General features: G+C 37.4%; 3 protein-coding genes across 3 annotated transcripts; 2 read left to right on the forward strand and 1 right to left on the reverse strand.

Moving 5' to 3' along the window:
* Positions 1–2090: 2090 nt before the first annotated feature.
* Positions 2091–2678, forward strand: LOC132902807 (protein distal antenna-like). Its single transcript, XM_060949229.1, has one exon. It carries the CDS (start codon positions 2091–2093, stop codon positions 2676–2678), a length of 588 nt encoding a protein of 195 aa, XP_060805212.1.
* A 10486-nt stretch (positions 2679–13164) lies between these two features.
* LOC132902808 (protein distal antenna-like) lies at positions 13165–13752 on the forward strand. Its single transcript, XM_060949230.1, has one exon. The coding sequence runs from the start codon at positions 13165–13167 to the stop codon at positions 13750–13752; it is 588 nt and encodes a 195-aa protein (XP_060805213.1).
* Positions 13753–14710: 958 nt separating this feature from the next.
* On the reverse strand, positions 14711–21602 carry LOC132902776 (coiled-coil domain-containing protein lobo-like). The gene is made up of 3 exons (XM_060949033.1): positions 21047–21602; positions 20677–20802; positions 14711–14814 (listed from the first exon to the last, which is right to left on the reverse strand). The coding sequence occupies exons 1-3, from the start codon at positions 21464–21466 to the stop codon at positions 14770–14772; spliced, it is 591 nt and encodes a 196-aa protein (XP_060805016.1). The 5' UTR covers positions 21467–21602; the 3' UTR covers positions 14711–14769.
* Positions 21603–22157: the final 555 nt, after the last annotated feature.

Consider the following 22157-nt stretch of genomic DNA (forward strand, 5'->3'; position numbering starts at 1 on the left):
AAAGGAAAGCAATAAAAAAATACGATAGACGATTTCGTTGCACTGATATTACCCATATTACCTTGTTGAAGCTCCTATTCAACCTCCTTTGTGCCGCAATGACGCAATGCACGAGTCCGATTGTGTTTTGTTTTACTTTTCGATTGACGAATTATAGTCAAAATTTTATTCAAAAACAGCTCCGTATTTTTTTTTATAAATCCCAAAAAATAATAAGCGACACTTAAAGACAACCTAAAGTTTGTAAAGGTTTAAACGAAAAAATCCTGAGACTAGAGGTAATTCAATAATCGACACTGCTCAATGTTCTTGTCTCGCTGTCTATCTTAATATGATTCTGTTAATTTTCCATTACAGACTACTAAAACCTTTTTCAGTAACCTCCTGTATATTGCAACGCTGTAACTACCTGAGGAGCTTGAGCAACACATTGTTATTTGAATATAATGTCTACCTAGTATATTATTTAATACCTTTAAATAGCTAAACTTAAAAAAAGCCTGAGGATCATCGGGGACTGACGGCTGCAGTGATATAACGTATTATTGGTATGGCGGCTGCAAGTGCTAAGGAAGCAGCGGCTCAAATACGCGGCTATGGATGCACGCTATGTTTTTGTTCCTGTGGTTTCTGAGCCCATGCGGTGCTGTGAAGAAGACGCGAAACGTCTTACAGCCGCATTGGTACCGTATAGCTCAAAGAAGTGGTGAACCCCGCTCTTGGTCATATCTGGTACAAAGGATTGCCATAGAAATTCAGCGTGGCTATACCGCCAATGAATTAGGAATATTTGCATAAGATACTTTATAAAAAATAAAAAAATAAAATAAAATAAAAATAAAATAAATCCCATAAATGCATATAGCACTGACTTAAATAAATTGAATCAAGTAACATTCTTACACTATATGCTCTGTTCTACGAGAGAGAACAAAATCGTAGACATTCGTAGCACAAGCTACGAGAGTTCGTAGATTTCTACGAGACAGTGAATCAATTTTTTCCGGCGTGGAATCGTAGTAATTAATTGCTAACTATTTACGTACTTCGTAGACGGCCGCGAGACAGAGTTGCGCACTTGAAAAAGTGGGAAAACTTTCGCTGAGAAAAATTGGAACGGCGGGATTGCGCGAAAGTTCAAGAAATTAGTACATAATTGTGTCGGGATGGCTGTGTTTACGAAGGAAGCGCGCGGAGGTGGGACAGCTGGGGCCGGGCGGGGGTGCGGTGCGGGGTGGTGGAGCGCGTGCAGGGCGGGAACAGGGCGGCCAGCGCACTTTGCATCGCACCGGTTATATTGTCGTTGTCGTCACCCGAGACGCACGTCTCTGCGCGTGAGCGCCTTACAGTTGTTATACATACATAAATACATATAATCACGTCTACATCCCTTGCGGGGTAGACAGAGAAGATAGAATTGAGGTTCGGTTGTTATTGTATGTGCTATTTCAGTGTGCAATAATGAACGTGTTAAGTAAACTTGTAAGCGGACCCCAAATGACGGCAGATCGCAAGTAAGTTTTATTTTTGTTATTCAAATTTAAACAACCAGTCGTTCTTGTGTTTCTTAACTTTGTGGATTTTAAATAATGTAAAAGCAAACATATAAATCATATGACCGTAATTTTTAAATAAATTAAATATTATTAAAGTAAGGTGACGGAAATTATACAGTAAATTATTAATAATGTATTATTTGATAACTGAACAATTAAATAAACGTACCTATTTCGTTGTTAAATAAATAGTAAAGGATTAAAAATAAAATTAAATTAGAAAATTTTAAGCAAATAGTAAATCAACCACAAGAATTTTTTCAAGTTCATGCTCGGTTACTACTTCATCGTAAGAAATTTTTTTTTTACTGTTTTATATGATTTGATTTTTTATATAAATGATGCCCTGTTTTTGAGGTCTTTTTAATTCAAACATTTTGCGTCTTCAAAGCGAAGCCTCTGTAGAGACATATAGCGCTGTTGCTGGCACTTACCAAGTCGAAAAAAGCTAATATGGTTATATTTCGATATACAACTGCTTGCATCACTAACACTAACGTGAATTTTTTTTGTTACAGGAAGCGAGTTGGTAAAATGGCGACGAAATGCAAGCGGCCCAGGCGCGCTTTGACGCCGGAGGATAAAATGAAGGCCATCCAGCGCGTCAACGAGGGCGAGTCCAAGGCGTCGGTGGCGCGCGACATCAGCGTACCCGAGTCCACCCTACGCGGCTGGTGCAAGAACCAGGACAAACTGCGCTTCAAGACCTCGCAGCTCTCCTCTCCCGAAACCGACAGGAGCAACGACGGGGAACCGCCCCGAAAGCGCGCGCGCACGGAGTCCCCCGCCGCCGCGCCTGCCTCGCCCGCTACCGCAGGCCTCGACCTCAGTTCATCCACCTCGTCAGACGACGTGCCAATGGATTTATCCATGAAGCGCTCGCAGCCGTCCCCTTCCTCTTCCTTGCCTCGCGAAAGACGCCCGGACCCCGGCTCCAGCGTCGCAATGAGTGATTTCAGTCCCTTGTACGGACTTACCCATTTGCCCGGTCTTGCACACTCACATTTGGGGCTCTGCTTCAATGAGATAGTAACCAACTTCACCCTTCTTGCTTTACTTAACCCTTTCCCCTTTCCCTTTTCGCGGCAGAACAAACAGCAGAATGGTGATATGTCATGCTAGCCCCGAAGTGGTAAAGATAATTTTAAATCGTTAAAATCCTAAATCGTTGCTGAAAAGCTGCCTAATATAATAACTTCTCATCTATGAATCTATTCAAGATTTCAATAAGTTATTTAACGTTGTAATTATCGCTTTAAAGATGGATGTTATCTGCAATCAACGCATATTACTTTCTGATGCACACAACTGTTACGTGTTTAGAATATAAGTACCTAGTAGTAAGTATTACAACAACAATAAGTAGTAGTTGACCGACGATCACATCGCGGCAACACGCAACCAAACGCGAAAGCACGCACAGTGTGCCAACGCGAATGTGCAATGATTCATCGATCGCAAAAGATAGATGATCTATTCCGCTAGCTCTAAGTGATCGTTGTGTAATGTAAAGACAATGTCATGTCTCGACGTGGGAAAATATTTTACGTTATTACCAGTTAAGGACACTGTGATCAAAATTAAAAAATTATTGAGAGTTATAAATAATTATTATTCCTTATTAGTAGTGTATACATCGTTGCAACCTAAAGTAAAAAACCAATGTTTAAATATTGTAAACATAGGTCGGTCTAATTTTATTTAAGTTATGAATTAATGCTGCCAATCTAAGGTCTGCCGCGCCGATGGATGCATGGCTAGGGGCGAGCCTAGTCTCGAGCGTGCCACTTCCGCCATGGGGTTGGGCGACCCCCAGGTAATGGCTAGCCTTACCCTGGCATGCGGGGCTCTGCTGGGGCGGACAAAATTGTTCCCTTGCGTCTCGTGGGAATCGCATGATGATCCGTAAAAAGCACCTAAATGGCGGCGATGGTGTCCGCACCCCATCACGTCTCGTTCCCGGCGGGAGCGGTATGCGGTCTGCTGAAAGCCGTTTTGCGACGATGAATGTAAGAGGAGGAATGAAGGAAAAGATTGAGGAAGTATGCCAGATGATGGATGAAAGACGGTTGGATGTGTTGTGCGTGAATGAAACGAAGCGGAAAGGATGCGACGCGACGCAGCACGGCCCTTACACGGCGTATTGGTCTGGAATTTCCAGTACCAGCCGAGGCTGTCAAGGGGTCGGTCTAATCCTTTCTGCACGAATGGCTGAGTGTGTGAATGAGTATGAGTGTGTCAGCCCTCGTCTTCTATGGATTAGGCTGAAAGTTGGAATCACTCGGATCTTCGTTTTAGGTGTTTATGCACCGTGGGATGTGGGTTCGAGGGGTACAACATCAGCAAAAAGCGAAAACGAGGAGTTCTGGAATAGTGTAAGAGAAGTATTGAAAGTTACCAAGCCAAATGAGAAGATTATTATGTTAGGTGATTTTAATGGATGGGTGGGTGTAAAGCGTGATGGATATGAAAAGGTGCTTGGTGCGTTTGGTGACGAAAAGGTGAATGATAATGGAAGAAGTGTATTAGAAATTTGTCTAGAGTGGGATCTTTTTGTGTCGAACTCAATGTTTCAACATAAAGAGATCCACACCTATACAAGAGTGGAAGGTATTTTAAAAAGTATGATAGACTTTGTGATTGTAGATGAAAGATTGAAGAACAAAGTGCTGGATACCCGTGCATATCGCGGTGCTGGCATTGACTCGGACCATTTACTGGTGATATCCCGGATAAGGGGTATCTTCAATCGCTGGCGGCACAGGGTAAGGGAGCAAACCAGCGCTTTGGAAAGAGTGAAAGTAGAAAATTTGCAAGATATGGATGTAGGTAAGAAGTATATTAATAGACTGAAGGATGAAATTGAAGATTTAGATGAGAGGAGCAATATTGAAGATGGATGGAAGGAATTTAAAGAAAGAATTGTGAAAGTAGCTGTTGAAGTGTGTGGTGTAAGTAGAAGAAGGAAAGGGAAAAATCACAAAAATGCGTGGATGAGTAAAGATGTGCAAGAACTTGTGCGATTAAAGAAGAAAGCATGGCTGGATTTGTTAGCAACAAAAGCTAACTTAAGAATGCAAGAGGTTATAGATGAGGATGTGAATGAAGCACGTAAGGAATATAAAAAAATGAAAGATTTGGTTAAGAAAGCTGTGATTAGAAAGAAAGAAGAGTATAAAGAGGATTTTGATAAAAGGCTATCAGAAGACTTTCAGTCAAATCTGAAAGTATTCTGGAAATCCGTAAGGTCAGCCCGAGGAAAAACTATAACCAGAGAGCTGACTAGGATCAGATGCCAGGATGGTAGCGTTGTGAAAGGAGAAGAATGTGTGCTAAAGATATGGAAGGACTATTTTGAGAGTTTATTTGAAAAAAAGGAAGAAAATAAGAAAGAGTTCTGCTATAGCGAAGAAAAAGAGAATGAGATGGAAGGCGAAATTGAAATGTTTGAAATTGTGGAAGCACTTAAGAGTATGAAAGCGGGTAAGGCTGCCGGGTATGATAGAGTGTCGGTCGAGATGCTTAAAGCAGGAAAAGGCGTCGTAGCTAGACAGTTGTACTGCCTTTTCAATTTGTGTTGGAGAAGCGGCCGAGTACCAAAAGATTGGTGTAAGGCTGTTATTGTGCCACTTTACAAAGGAAAAGGGTCACAACTGGACTGCAAAAATTATCGTGGTATAAGCCTGCTTAGCGTCGTCGGCAAATTGTATGCTAAGGTATTGATTAATAGAGTCAGGAATGAAACTGATGACAAAATATGGGATGCTCAAGCGGGATTTCGAAAGGGAATGGGATGTACTGATCAGGTCTTTTCTTTGCGGTGCATAGCCGAAAAGTTTTTGGCCAAGAGTCAAAAAGTCTATTGCACATTCGTGGATTTGGAAAAGGCCTATGACAGAGTTGAGAGGAATGAATTGTGGTCAGCACTTTCTATGCATGGGGTGAGCAGTCTCTTGATACGAGCACTGAAATCCTTATATGAGGATTCGAGTGCTTGTTGACACAAGATAAACGGAGCGCACACTGAGTGGTTTAAGATTGAGAAAGGTGTTAGGCAGGGATGTGTTGCGTCACCGTGGCTGTTCAACCTATTTATGGATAGTTGTTTGACAGATTTGAAAGAGTCTGAAAGTGGATTAAGGATGAATGAATTACTCGTCAAATGTCTGCTCTATGCCGACGATCAGGTTATACTGGCGTCATCAGCGGAGGAGTTACAGGAGATGGTAAACTGTATGCATGAAGTTTTAAAAGAGAAAGGAATGAAAGTGAACGTAAGTAAAACTAAAACACTGGTTTTTGAAATGGAGAAAGAAATGACAGCATGTAATATTTTGATTGGAGGAGAAAAAGTTGAGCAAGTGAAAGAGTTTGTATATCTAGGATCAAAGTTTACATCAGATGGCAAGTGTGATAGTGATATTGAAAGGAGAGTGAACGCGGGGAACATGGTGAATGGAGCTTTGCATGCCTTTATGAGCAGTCAGAAACTATCCAAAAAGGCTCGACTGGCTGTGCACAGGGGCGTGTTGGTCCCGACATTAATGTATGGGAGTGAAAGTTGGGTATGGCAAAAGAAGCACGAAAGCAGAATAAATGCAGTGGAAATGAGAGCGTTAAGGAGTATGTTGGGTGTGAAATTGAGTGACCGGATAAGGAACAGCGTGATAAGGGAATGTTGTGATGTGAAAGAAGATGTAGTTACAGGAATAGAAAAGGGTATGTTGAGATGGTTCGGTCATGTGGAGAGGATGAATGAAAACAGGTTGACTAAGCAGATATACAAGGAGAGTGTGGAGGGAAAGGTCGGGGTGGGAAGACCTAGACGAACATATCTTGATCAAATTAAGGACGTCCTGGTGAAGGGTCAGGTCAAAAGTGCCCGAAACCGCCGAGCTTGCATGAAGAGAGTTATGAATGTGGATGAAGCAAAGGAAGTATGCAGGGATCGTGGCAAGTGGAAAGAGGTAGTCTCTGCCTACCCCTCCGGGAAAGAGGCGTGAGTTTATGTATGTATGTATGAATTAATTAGATTTAAGCTCTAACTGACATTGATCCCCACCGAGCGATACGAGTCTCTAAAGTTAACTATAGCAGTTATTATATTATCCACTTTTTAGAAAAGTGCAATCTAACTATGTTTACCAAAATAAGATTCCTGCGGGGCCAGCATGGCACGCGCGACGCCGTTTTTATCGCGCGATAACTATCGCTGTCCCTTTTCGCGGCAGAACAAACAGCAGAATGGTGATATGTCATGCTAGCCCCGAAGTGGTAAAGATAATTTTAAATCGTTAAAATCCTAAATCGTTGCTGAAAAGCTGCCTAATATAATAACTTCTCATCTCTGAGTCTATTCAAGATTTCAATAAGTTATTTAACGTTGTAATTATCGCTTTAAAGATGGATGTTATCTGCAATCAACGCATATTACTTTCTGGTGCACACAACTGTTACGTGTTTAGAATATAAGTACCTAGTAGTAAGTATTACAACAACAATAAGTAGTAGTTGACCGACGATCACATCGCGGCAACACGCAACCAAACGCGAAAGCACGCACAGTGTGCCAACGCGAATGTGCAATGATTCATCGATCGCAAAAAGATAGATGATCTATTCCGCTAGCTCTAAGTGATCGTTGTGTAATGTAAAGACAATGTCATGTCTCGACGTGGGAAAATATTTTACGTTATTACCAGTTAAGGACACTGTGATCAAAATTTAAAAATTATTGAGAGTTATAAATAATTTTTATTCCTTATTATTAGTGTATATCGTTATGAGATAGTTCGCAGTATTGCTAAAACATCGTTGCAACCTAAAGTAAAAAAGGAATGTTCAAATATTGTATACATAGCTCTTCTTGAAATTATTCGAGGGAAAAATATTTTGTAAAAATTTTTGAATGTTAGAATTTTTTAAATGTTGTTGATAATGTTTCATGATATCTAAAATGTTGAGATATTAAACTTGACTGAACCTTAAAAGCAAATCTTGCTTTATTTCTATTCTCCTTATGATTAAATAAAAATATATAATTTATGACTTCGTAAAGGGGCCAAAGAGATAAAAGCACTAACTTCCTAAAGCACTGAACATTTTAATATGGCTAGCTGTGATTCAGGCAGATATTTCAAATCCATTGCTTCGCAAAACGGACCTGTTGGCTGAGTATACAATCCTATCTCTAATGCTTTAACACCATTAGTGCAGAGCCGAGCACGAGAATGCACTATGACAGTATACTCGTAGAATTGCACTGATATTACTCATATTACCTAAAGTTTGTAAGGGTTTAAATGAAATAATCCTGCCTGCAGGTATAACATCTAGCCTTCCCTATGTGGCGGTCGAGCCGGACCTTATCGCTCCCGCTACAAAAGGATAGAAAATAAAAATATCAACAAGTTTACTGTGTTATCTCTCCACAGGTAGAAAACAATTAATTACCTACAGAAATCCAAGGTATTGAATTAAGTTCCTGGAAAAAGGAAAGCAATAAAAAAATACGATAGACGATTTCGTTGCACTGATATTACTCATATTACCTTGTTGAAGCTCCTATTCAACCTCCTTTGTGCCGCAATGACGCAATGCACGCGTCCGATTGTGTTTTGTTTTACTTTTCGATTTACGAATTATAGTCAAAATTTTATTCAAAAACAGCTCCGTATTTTTTTTTATAAATCCAAAAAAATAATAAGCGACACTTAAAGACAACCTAAAGTTTGTAAAGGTTTAAACGAAAAAATCCTGAGACTAGAGGTAATTCAATAATCGACACTGCTCAATGTTCTTGTCTCGCTGTCTATCTTAATATGATTCTGTTAATTTTCCATTACAGACTGCTAAAACCTTTTTCAGTAACCTCCTGTATATTGCAACGCTGTAACTACCTGAGGAGCTTGAGCAACACATTGTTATTTGAATATAATGTCTACCTAGTATATTATTTAATACCATTAAATAGCTAAACTTAAAAAAAGCCTGAGGATCATCGGGGTATGACGGCTGCTGTGATATAACGTATTGTTGGTATGGCGGCTGCAAGTGCTGAGGAAGCAGCAGCGAAAAAGCGGCTCAAATACGCGGCTATGGATGCACGCTATGTTTTTGTTCCTGTGGTTTCTGAGCCCATGCGGTGCTGTGAAGAAGACGCGAAACGTCTTACAGCCGCATTGGTACCGTATAGCTCAAAGAAGAGGTGAACCCCGCTCTTGGTCGTATCTGGTATAAAGGATTGCCAAAGAAATTCAGCGTGGCTATACCGCCAATGAATTAGGAACATTTGCACAAGATACTTTATAAAAAATTAAATAAGAATAATTAATCATTACTTTTACATTTAAAAAATTCTTGATTGCGCAATGATTTACAACTTATAAACTGGTTATATGACCTCAAATTACATAGAAAGACACAATATTAACTGTCCGTCAAAAATACTGGCAAATTTCAACGAACTTCATAATACCTGTTATGAGTATCTTAATTAGCTCAATATGAAACTAGCATCATCTTTACAAGACAATAAAATAACGATTACATTATATAAAAGTCATATTGTGCATCCATTATGAATAGACGCTGCGACAGCCTTCCTTACATTACATGTAGTCTAATCTTTTGAGGTCTTTTTGACGGCAGTATCTAATCGATAACGCTATTGATTCCATAACTGTGCACAAATTGCGTTTCTAATACCGGTTCATCAGATAAACTCCGTTTAAACTAAGGTTAACTTAGCTGACCATTTGCTGTCTTTTATATATCTATAATTTTATTTGACGTTTGTAATGTGATAAAGTGATACTTTAAGTTCTTCAATTTGTTATGATAGAAAACTAGCTATTGCCCGCAGCTACGAATGCGCGAATTTAGCGCCACTTACAAAAGGATATAGGTTTGTCGCAAATTCCACGGGAACTTCCTGTTTTAACCGGGATGAAAGGTAGCTCGTATGTTATGCTTCTCGAAAAAGATTGTACGCGTTGATAACGCGTGAAGAGGTAATAAACAAACTTACTTTCGCATTTATAACAATTTATATAAGGTTGTCATAGGTGGTGGTTGTCATTGGTGGATTTTAAATAGTGGAAAACGAATACGAGTAGTTATTCGGTGTCTGATATAAAAGTAATGGATTTTATTAGTACTATATCTGTACCTAGAAACTTGCGGGATTTTCAAAGGCCACGTGCGAGAGTAGAGAATAAAACCCCAACAAACAATCAAATTAAAACATTTTATTGCCGCTTTGGTTTGAAGTTTGTTTTTTTTTTCACATAAGCGGAATGAATGCGGTGGAAATGAGAGCGTTAAGGAAAATGATCGGTGTTTGATGAAATTGAGTGACCGGATAAAAAACAGGGTAATAAGGGATGTTGTGATATTAAAGAAGATATAGTAATAGGAAAAGAAAAGAACGATAAATAAAAGCAGGTTGACTGTGCTAATATACAAGGGGAGAGTGAATGGAAAGGCCTGAAAGAACGCCAGGACGTACTTAATTTGATACCTTGATCAAGAGTAAACTCACGAGTACCCATAACTTTGAGATTACATGAGGAGAGTTATGAATGTGGATAAAACGAAAAAGTATGCAAAGATTGTGGTAAGTGGAAAGATGTAGTCTCTGCCTACCCCTCCGGGAAAGAGGCGTGATTTTATGTATGTATGTACGTTTATATGACAAAGAGTTGTATATGAAAGTCATGTAAGCGTTATCGTAAAAATATTCTTATGACAGTTATATTAAAATGTCTAAATAACACCTACATTGTTATGTGAAAAAATATGTATATGACTATTTTGACAAATCATTCACCAAAACACGACGAAATTAAAAAATATACTATAATAAAACTTTTAAAAACTGTAGGTAAATTTTGAACAATAGTGTTCGCCGTGTATTCATCGGAATAATGAAGGAAAGCTTTTGTTTACTTCAATGAAAACTGGTTTACTGCTAAGAATATTGCGTCATCTTTCTAAAGTAATTGGCATTGTAGCGAACTATCAGGGTGAGATTTTGGTTGTTAAAACTGCCGCTCAAAGGAAGTGACGCATGCACTTATATTTATTCTAAATCTACCTGCGGTATATTTCACATGAAAAATTAATAATAATTCAAAAATGAATGCCAATGAAAGAGTCATAGAAATGACTGCTCGTTTATGTCTTTTACTTGGCTTAGGAAAAATTCAACATCTTTAAAACTTATGATTATTATTTATTTATTTAAGAGGTCATCATGTCAAGCCCAGACCACACATGTAATAGGCTTTCATGCAAAGCTCATCTCTATTTTACTTTTTAAATTTTCTATCATTCATTTCAAAAACACTTTTTGGTAATTAATTATAAAATCTTATACAATTACTCTGAAATGATTCCCTACCTTAGCCAGCCGATGCGCTGGGAACAACACGTTATAATTGTTCCGCAGTGATTTACTAGTACATTCACTCACCTGTTTGAGAGAGCCTCAGTTCTGTGTTGTAATACAAATCTTAGTAGTGCATTGTAATTTATCATATTTGTATTCAATTATTCAAAGGGGCCAAAGAGATAAAAGCACTAAACATTTTAATATGGCTAGCTGTGATTCAGGCAGATATTACCCTATGATACGATATATATACGATATGATATACCCTGACCCTGTAAAGGGTCAGGTCAAAAGTACCCGAAACCGCCGAGCTTGCATGAAGAGAGTTATGAATGTGGATGAAGCGAAGGAAATATGCAGAGATCGTGGCAAGTGGAAAGAGGTAGTCTCTGCCTACCCCTCCGGGAAAGAGGCGTGATTTTATGTATGTATATATTCAATTAGCATGGTCATATATATTGCTAATTAAATAAGTTCATAGTAATTAATCTAATGGGAGTTTCTCGGGTGACGTATTATTTGAGTTATCACTTTGGTAAAGTCTAAAAGTTAGTCTAAGAGCTAGTGAACCCTCCGAGTTACGGTCTTCCTGTAAGGCTAGAAATTTGTAGAGTGATGATTCATAGCACACCAAGGCCAAAAATCATGACCTGTCAGGCATCTGCCCTACACGACATCAGTCCTTTTAATTCTTAAAATGTAAAATACATAGGATAAAAAAACTTCCTACTGTAAGCTTCAAAATTTAATATCATTTATTTTATTTATAGATTATTATAAAAAAATGCTATCGGCGTGCTAAGAATTATCACTCTACAAATTTCTAGCTTTACAGAAAGATCGTAACTCGGAGGGTTCACTAGCTCTCCAACTACGAGGACTATGAAAATATAATAACACGAACGTGAAAATGTGAAACGTAAAGACTACATATCAGTATGCTTCATAGGCATCCCATAAACGCATATAGATGTAGTAGAGACAATAAATAAATTGAATCAAGTAATATTCTTACACTATATGCTCTGACACGACACAGAACGAGACAGAACAAAATCGTAGACATTCGTAGCACAAGCTACGAAAGTTCGTAGATTTCTACGAGCCAGTGAATCAATTTTTTCCTGGCGAGGAATCGTAGTAATTAACTGTTAACTATTTATGTACTTCGTAGACGGCCGCGAGACAGATTTGCGCACTTGGAAAAGTGGGAAAACTTTCGCTGAGAAAAATTGGAACAGCGGGATTGCGCGAAAGTTCAAGAAATTAGTACATAATTGTGTCGGGATGGCTGTGTTTACGCGGGAAGCGCGCGGAGGTGGGACAGCTGGGGCGGGGCGGGGGTGCGGTGCGGGGTGGTGGAGCGCGTGCAGGGCGGGAACAGGGCGGCCAGCGCACTTTGCATCGCACCGGTTATATTGTCGTTGTCGTCACCCGAGACGCACGTCTCTGCGCGTGAGCGCCTTACAGTTGTTATACCTACATACATAAATACATATAATCACGTCTACATCCCTTGCGGGGTAGACAGAGAAGATAGAATTGAGGTTCGGTTGTTATTGAATGTGCTATTTCAGTGTGCAATAATGAACGTGTTAAGAAAACTTGTAAGCGGACCCCAAATGACGGCAGATCGCAAGTAAGTTTTATTTTTGTTATTCAAATTTAAACAACCAGTCGTTCTTGTGTTTCTTAACTTTGTGGATTTTAAATAATGTAAAAGCAAACATATAAATCGTATGACCGTAATTTTTAAATAAATTAAAAATATTTAAGTAATGTGACGGACATTATACAGTAAATTATTAATAATGTATTATTTGCTAACTGAACAATTAAAATAACGTACCTATTTCGTTGTTCAATAAATAGTAATGGATTAAAAATAAAATTAAATTAGAAAATTTTAAGTAAATAGTAAATCAACAACAAGAATTTTTTCAAGTTCATGCTCGGTTACTACTTCATCGTAAGAAATATTTTTTTACTGTTTTATATGTATTGATTTTTTTATATAAATGATGCCCTGTTTTAGAGGTCTTTTTAATTCAAACATTTTGCGTCTTCAAAGCGAAGCCTCTGTAGAGACATATAGCGCTGTTGCTGGCACTTACCAAGTCGAAAAAAGCTAATATGGTTATATTTCGATATACAACTGCTTGCATCACTAACACTAACGTGAATTTTTTTTGTTACAGGAAGCGAGTTGGTAAAATGGCGACGAAATGCAAGCGGCCCAGGCGCGCTTTGACGCCGGAGGATAAAATGAAGGCCATCCAGCGCGTCAACGAGGGCGAGTCCAAGGCGTCGGTGGCGCGCGACATCAGCGTACCCGAGTCCACCCTACGCGGCTGGTGCAAGAACCAGGACAAACTGCGCTTCAAGACCTCGCAGCTCTCCTCTCCCGAAACCGACAGGAGCAACGACGGGGAACCGCCCCGAAAGCGCGCGCGCACGGAGTCCCCCGCCGCCGCGCCTGCCTCGCCCGCTACCGCAGGCCTCGACCTCAGTTCATCCACCTCGTCAGACGACGTGCCAATGGATTTATCCATGAAGCGCTCGCAGCCGTCCCCTTCCTCTTCCTTGCCTCGCGAAAGACGCCCGGACCCCGGCTCCAGGGTCGCAATGAGTGATTTCAGTCCCTTGTATGGACTTACCCATTTGCCCGATCTTGCACACTCGCATTTGGGGCTCTGCTTCAATGAGATAGTAACCAACTTCACCCTTCTTGCTTTACTTAACCCTTTCCCCTTTCCCTTTTCGCGGCAGAACAAACAGCAGAATGGTGATATGTCATGCTAGCCCCGAAGTGGTAAAGATAATTGTAAATCGTTAAAATCCTAAATCGTTGCTGAAAAGCTGCCTAATATAATAACTTCTGATCTCTGAGTCTATTCAAGATTTCAATATAACGTTGTAATTATCGCTTTAAAGATGGATGTTATCTGCAATCAACGCATATTACTTTCTGATGCACACAACTGTTACGTGTTTAGAATATAAGTACCTAGTAGTAAGTATTACAACAACAATAAGTAGTAGTTGACCGACGATCACATCGCGGCAACACGCAACCAAACGCGAAAGCACGCACAGTGTGCCAACGCGAATGTGCAATGATTCATCGATCGCAAAAAGATAGACGATCTATTCCGCTAGCTCTAAGTGATCGTTGTGTAATGTAAAGACAATGTCATGTCTCGACGTGGGAAAATATTTTACGTTATTACCAGTTAAGGACACTGTGATCAAAATTTAAAAATTATTGAGAGTTATAAATAATTATTATTCCTTATTAGTAGTGTATACATCGTTGCAACCTAAAGTAAAAAACAAATGTTTAAATATTGTATACATAGGTCGGTCTAATTTTATTTAAGTTATGAATTAATTAGATTTAAGCTCTAACTGACATTGATCCCCACCGAGCGATACGAGTCTCTAAAGATAACTATAACAGTTATTATATTATCCACTTTTTAGAAAAGTGCAATCTAACTATGTATACCAAAATAAGATTCCTGCGGGGCCAGCATGGCACGCGCGACGCCGTTTTTATCGCGCAATAACTATCGCTGTCCCTTTTCGCGGCAGAACAAACAGCAGAATGGTGATATGTCATGCTAGCCCCGAAGTGGTAAAGATAATTTTAAATCGTTAAAATCCTAAATCGTTGCTGAAAAGCTGCCTAATAAAAAATTCAAAAAAAAAAATTCAAAATTTTTTATTCATTATTATAGGATATTATTATATCGCTTAATAATTGTCGTATGGTTTAACAACTTGGTTGACGTCAAATAAATTACTTAAAAACTAAGTTTACTGCCGCTTCCAAGGCGTCAGTGCAGAAGAAGCGGTAACAAACTGCAACAAAAAAAATATAATAACTTCTCATCTCTGAATCTATTCAAGATTTCAATAAGTTATTTAACGTTGTAATTATCGCTTTAAAGATGGATGTTATCTGCAATCAACGCATATTACTTTCTGATGCACACAACTGTTACGTGTTTAGAATATAACTAGTAGTAAGTATTACAACAACAATAAGTAGTAGTTGACCGACGATCACATCGCGGCAACACGCAACCAAACGCGAAAGCACGCACAGTGTGCCAACGCGAATGTGCAATGATTCATCGATCGCAAAAAGATAGATGATCTATTCCGCTAGCTCTAAGTGATCGTTGTGTAATGTAAAGACAATGTCATGTCTCGACGTGGGAAAATATTTTACGTTATTACCAGTTAAGGACACTGTGATCAAAATTTAAAAATTATTGAGAGTTATAAATAATTATTATTAGTGTATATCGTTATGAAATAGTTCGCAGTATTGCTAAAACATCGTTGCAACCTAAAGTAAAAAACGAATGTTCAGATATTGTATACATAGCTCTTCTTGAAATAATTCGAGAGAAAATATTTTGTAAAAATTTTAAATGTAAGAATATAATAATTAAGTGATAATAAATGATAAATATTTTTTTAAATGTTGTTGATAATGTTTCATGTTCTCTAAAATGTTGAGATATTAAACTTGACTGAACCTCAAAAGCAAATCTTGCTTTATTTCTATTCTCCTTATGATTAAATAAAAATATATTATTTATGACTTCGTAAAGGGGCCAAAAAGATAAAAGCACTAACTACCTAAAGCACTAAACATTTCAATATGGCTAGCTGTGATTCAGGCAGATATTTCAAATCCATTGCTTCGCAAAACGGACCTGTTAGCTGAGTATACAATCCTATCTCTAATGCTTTAACAACATTAGTGCAGAGCCGAGCACGAGAATGCACTATGACAGTATACTCGTAGAACAGAATTGCACTGATATTACTCATATTACCTAAAGTTTGTAAGGGTTTAAATGAAAAAATCCTGCCTGCAGGTATAACACCTAGCCTTCCCTATGTGGCGGTCGAGCCGGATCTTATCACGCCCGCTACAAAAGGATAGAAAATAAAAATATCAAAAAGTTTACTATGTTATCTCTCCACAGGTAGAAAACAATTAATTACCTACAGAAATCCAAGGTATTGAATTAAGTTCCTGGAAAAAGAAAAGCAATAAAAAAAAACGATAGGCGATTTCGTTGCACTGATATTACTCATATTACCTAAAGTTTGTAAAGGTTTAAACGAAAAAATCGTGAGAGGTAATTCAATAATCGACACTGCTCAATGTTCTTGTCTCGCTGTCTATCAAAATATGATTCTGTTAATTTTCCATTACAGTCTACTAAAACATTTTTCAGTAACCTCCTGTATATTGCAACGCTGTAACTACCTGAGGAGCTTGAGCAACACATTGCTATTTGAATATAAAGTCTACCTAGTATATTATTTAATACCTTTAAATAGCTAAACTTAAAAAAAGCCTGAGGATCATCGGGGACTGACGGCTGCAGTGATATAACGTATTATTGGTATGGCGGCTGCAAGTGCTGAGGAAGCAGCGGCTCAAATACGCGGCTATGGATGCACGCTATGTTTTTGTTCCTGTGGTTTCTGAGCCCATGCGGTGCTGTGAAGAAGACGCGAAACGTCTTACAGCCGCATTGGTACCGTATAGCTCAAAGAAGTGGTGAACCCCGCTCTTGGTCGTATCTGGTACAAAGGATTGCCATAGAAATTCAGCGTGGCTATAACGCCAATGAATTAGGAACATTTGCATAAAATTAAAACAGTTTATTGCCGCTTTGGTTTGACGTTTATTTTTTTTTTGGAACAAAAGCGGAATAAATGCGGTGGAAATGAGAGCGTTAAGGAAAATGATCGGTGTTTGATGAAATTGAGTGACCGGATAAAAAACAGGGTGATAAGAGATGTTGTGACGTTAAAGAAGATATAGTAATAGGAATAGAAAAGGTTATGTTAAGACGGTTCGGTAATGTGGAGACGATGAATGAAAGCAGGTTGACTAAGCTTATATACAAGGAGAGTGTGAATGGGAAGGTCTGAATGAACGCCAGGACGTAGTTAATTTGATACCTTGATCAAGAGTACCCATAACTTTGAGATTACATGAGGAGAGTTATGAATGTGGATGAAACGAAAAAAGTATGCAGAGATTGTGGCAAATGGAAAGATGTAGTCTCTGCCTACCCCTCCGGGAAAGAGGCGTGATTTTATGTATGTATGTATACGTTTATATGACAAAGATTCGTATATGGAAGTCATGTAAGCGTTATCGTAAAAATATTTATATGACAGTTATATTAAAATGTCTTAATAACATCTACATGGCATGGTTATGGGAAAAAATATGTATATGAATATTTTGACAAACAATTCACCAAGACACTAATTAAAAAATATACTATAATAAAACTTTTAAAAACTGTAGGTAAATTTTGAACGCCGTGTATTCATCGGAATAATGAAGGAAAGCTTTTGTTTACTTCAATGAAACCTGGTTTACTGCTAAGAATATTGCGTCATCTTTCTAAAGTAATTGGCATTGTAGCGAACTATCAGGGTGAGATTTTGGTTGTTAAAACTGCCGCTCAAAGGAAATGACGCATGCACTTATATTTATTCTAAATCTACCTGCGCTATATTTCACATGAAACATTAATAATAATTCAAAAACGAATGCCAATGAAAGTTTTATGTCTTTTACTTGGCTTAGGAAAAAAATCAACATCTATAAAACTTATGATTATTATTTATTTATTTAAAAGGTCATCATGTCAAGCCCAGGCCACACATGTAATAGGCTTTCATACAAAGCTCATCTCTATTTTAATTTTTGAATTTAGTATTATTCATTTCAAAAACACTTTGTTGGGAAAATGTGAAAGGTAAGCACTACATATCAGTATGCTTCATAGATATCCTATAAATGAATATGTAGAAGTGACAATAAATTAAGTGAATCAAGTAATATTCTTACACTATATGCTCTGTTCTACGAGAGAGAACAAAATCGTAGACATTCGTAGCACAAGCTACGAGAGTTCGTAGATTTCTACGAGGCAGTGAATCAATTTTTTCCTGGCGAGGAACTATTTATGTATTTCGTAGACGGTCGCGAGACAGAGTTGCGCACTTGGAAAAGTGGGAAAACTTTCGCTGAGAAAAATTGGTACGGCGGGATTGCGCGAAAGTTCAAGAAATTAGTACATAATTGTGTCGGGATGGCTGTGTTTTCGAAGGAAGCGCGCGGAGGTGGGACAGCTGGGGCCGGGCGGGGGTGCGGTGCGGGGTGGTGGAGCGCGTGCAGGGCGGGCACAGGGCGGCCAGGGCGACGTCCATCGCACCGGCCTCTCGGTCAGCAATCGCCATCGTATACGAAGTGGTTGTATTGTCGTTGCCGCCGTCGTTGAAATTTAAATTTCTAAAATTTGTTTCTTAACTTTGTGGATTTTAAATAATTTAAAAGCAAATATATAAATTATATAAACGAATTTTTTTAAATAAATAAAGAAACAATTTGAGTAAGGTGCCGGAAATTATTCAGTATATTATAATTAATGTAATTTGCCAACTGAACACTTAAAATAACTTTCGTTGTTAAATAAATAGTAAAGGATTAAAAATAAAATAAAATTAGAAAATTTTGAATAAATAGTAAATCAACCTCATGATTCGCCTAGTATCTAGTTCAGCTCACTGTAGCTAAAACATTGAGAATGATACATACGTCGATTTATTATTGGTGTGTTGATTTATGCATAATCTATGCACAAATCTGGTAATTTTTATGTCAAACCATTTTAATATGTTTCAATGAATCTTTATTAAAGTTCGTTCATTAGGGCTCACTTTATCCAACTTTATCCAGGAGTTCCGTGTGACGGTCATATAAATACCAAATTAGACGCAATCGTTATATACAATCCGGCGATTAGATTCTCGTCGAGTAATGAATGCACAATACACTTTTATATGACGTATTCGTTATTTATTGTCGTGTAAAGATGATGCTAGTTGTATTGAGCTAATTCAGATGACAGATGCTATGAAGTTACTCGAAATTTTCCAGTGTTTTTGAAAGTTGAGTAATCATTACATTTTTTCTATGTTATTTGAGGTCATATAACCATTTCATCAGATGTAAACCATTGCCGCAATCAAGTTTACTGATTAAGTTGAAGTAAGTTTATAATAAAATCTTAATGCGCTCTCAAATTTTTCTTGCTTTCACGTATTTATATTAATACTAGCTGTTGAATTATTACATATTATATCCTATATGTTGGCCAGGCATAAGAGCTATACAACAAAAAAAGTTTCATTTAAATCCGTTCCTGAGATTAGCATGTACAAACAAACAGATAGATTTTTTGTCAAGTTCATGCTCAGCTACTACTTCTTCAACGGAAGAAAATATACTATTTTAAAAATATACCCAATGTACAGACAATTTTTTTTTACTGTTTTTATGGTTTGAGTTTAAGGTAGTATGTATTGATTTTTTTATATAAATGATGCCCTGTTTTTGTGGTCTTTTTAACGGCAGTATATCAAATCGTTAGCGCTATAACTGTCAAGTCACGTTTCTGAACATCGGTTGATCAGTTAAACTCCGTTTAAACTAAGGTTAAACTAGCTAACCATTTTAGCTGTTTTTTACAGATTTATAATTTTATTTGAAGTTTGGAATGTGACAAAGTGTTACGCGTTTAGAATTTATATTCTTTTAAGTATTTTGTACTTATATACCTAGTAAGTACCTATTACAACAACAATAAGTAGTAGTTGACCGACGATCACATCGCGGCAACACGCAACCAAACGCGAAAGCACGCACAGTGTGCCAACGCGAATGTGCAATGATTCATCGATCGCAAAAAGATAGATGATCTATTCCGCTAGCTCTAAGTGATCGTTGTGTAATGTAAAGACAATGTCATGTCTCGACGTGGGAAAATATTTTACGTTATTAACAGTTAAAGACACTTTGTGATTGTGATCAAAATTTAAAAATTATTGAGTGTTATAAATAATTATTATAAGTACATTCCTAATTAATAGAGTATATTTTACTATAATATATTAAGTAAAGAACGAATCTTCAGAAATTGTCTCCATCCAATGAAGATTGATTTACATTTCATGTTATTATTAATACTAAATATAATATAATCTCAATTCTATCACTAAGCCAAACAGCTGAGCGTGGCCTATCAGTCTTTTCAAGACTGGTGGCTCTGTCTACCCCGCTAGGGATATAGACGTGATCATATGTATGTATGTATGTTATTAATACATAGCTCTTCTTGAAATTATTCGAGGGTTAATAATTGGTTGAAATTTTGAAGGTTAAAACTGTATAATTAAATGATAATGTTAAATGCTGTTAATAATGATGTTTTGAGATCTCGTAAAATATTGAGCTATTAAGCTTGACTGAACCTTAAATACAAATTTTAATTCATTTCTATTCTCCTTATTATTAAATATGAAAAAAATATAATTGTAGACCTTGTAATAAAAGGGGCCAAAGAGATTAAAGCACTAACTACCTAAAGCACTGAACATTTAAATGCAATTATGGTCATTTATTCTTCATAAAGCAGGTGTTAAATTTAAATGTGTATTGTCTAAAAGATTTCTGATTGACATTTTAAAAAGGACTTTGAAGAAATGAGAGTGAACGTATCTTGTGGTGCCATCTATTAGCGCTTACGAACATAATACGTTACCTATGCTAATGTAACTGCACTGTAGTATCACTTATTTCATCGCAATTAATAAAACAAATAGTGTACTCACGTGCAGCATAGGCTTCGTCAAGGGCTCGTAATCGAAGAAATCTGAAACCAGGGACGCTACTCCTTGCCAACTGTTTGTTCCCTCGAAACATAGCTTGGTTGGCCGTATTGATGTACACACCATTTTCTAAAATACAATGTAAAAGTAAAAGTTCACAAACAAACATACATACATAAAATCACGCCTCTTTCTCATAGGCAGAGACTACATCTTTCCACTTGTCACGATCTCTGGATACTACCTTCGCTTCATCTACATTCAAATAAATAAATAAATAAATAACTCTTTTCATGCAAACATCACATCGTCTAACTCATTCTTTCTCTAAAAAAACGTAGCACGCCATCTGTCTTCTAATTTACGAACTAACCTGTAGCCCACATTCGTTCGGCGCCTGTAAAAACAAAGGTTTTCTGGCTTTGTAGTGAAACTGAAATTGCCGTCTGAAATTTTCAGCGTACGCCAACAGAAGACGTTCTTTAGTAGAATTCGTATAATAACTTTTAGGAAAACACGTTCGAGTCTCAAACACAGGGTCAGTTATTTCAGGCCAGCACAAATTCACCACACCCAACTCGTAAATGGCATTATTTAAAGATTCTATAGTCAGTTTGTCTATCACATTTTTTTTACTGAAAATTCTAGGTGAAATTTCAAGAAATTCACCTTCTTCTAAGGGGCGATCGGCTATACTTTCGTTCACTTCAATTAAAGGATCCATTGGCTCCTTTTCAGTCTTTTTGTCGACCACAAACTCGGAAGACGATTTCGTTACACTAATATTACTCATATTTCCTAGTATTTTGTTAGGAATTAAATGAAAAAATCTTGAGAGTTTATTTAATAATCGACACTTTTTTGTATCACTCACTGCTCACTGTCTATCAAAATATGATTGTTTATTTTTCATTACAGACTACTAAAACATTTTTTCAGTAACCTCCTATAAGGTATCTTAGCAACCGCCGTACCTCCCTGAAAAATTTGTTACAGGCCAAAGACATTGAATATACATACATAAATTCTCAAATTTTTATTTGCATAGCGTGAATACAACAAGTTCTTAAATTTAACATACATATAGTCACGTCTTTATCCCTCGCGGAGTAGACAGGGACAGTCTCGATAAGACGGAAAGGCCACCTTCAGCTGTATGGTTTCTCGATGGAATTGAGATTCGAATAGTTACAGGTTGCAAAAACTACTATACAAAAGTTCAAAACACATGACATTATCATCGTTAAGTAACGCAATACTGTTTGTTATATTGAAAAAAAAAATTAAGTTTTTAATGCACTGATTTTTAACAACAATAGAAATAATAGTTATGATCTTACAATATGCATTCACTGAACTTTATGGTAATATTAAAATTTAATTTTTTTTCACTAACATTCTTTGATAAAACTAAACATAATTTTGTGTATAACTAGCCAGTGACGCATATGTACCTACACAGTATACAAAGAACTTCTGTGTAA

This window comes from Amyelois transitella, chromosome 18 (genome assembly GCF_032362555.1).
Source record: "Amyelois transitella isolate CPQ chromosome 18, ilAmyTran1.1, whole genome shotgun sequence".
Taxonomy (NCBI): Eukaryota; Metazoa; Arthropoda; class Insecta; order Lepidoptera; family Pyralidae; genus Amyelois; species Amyelois transitella.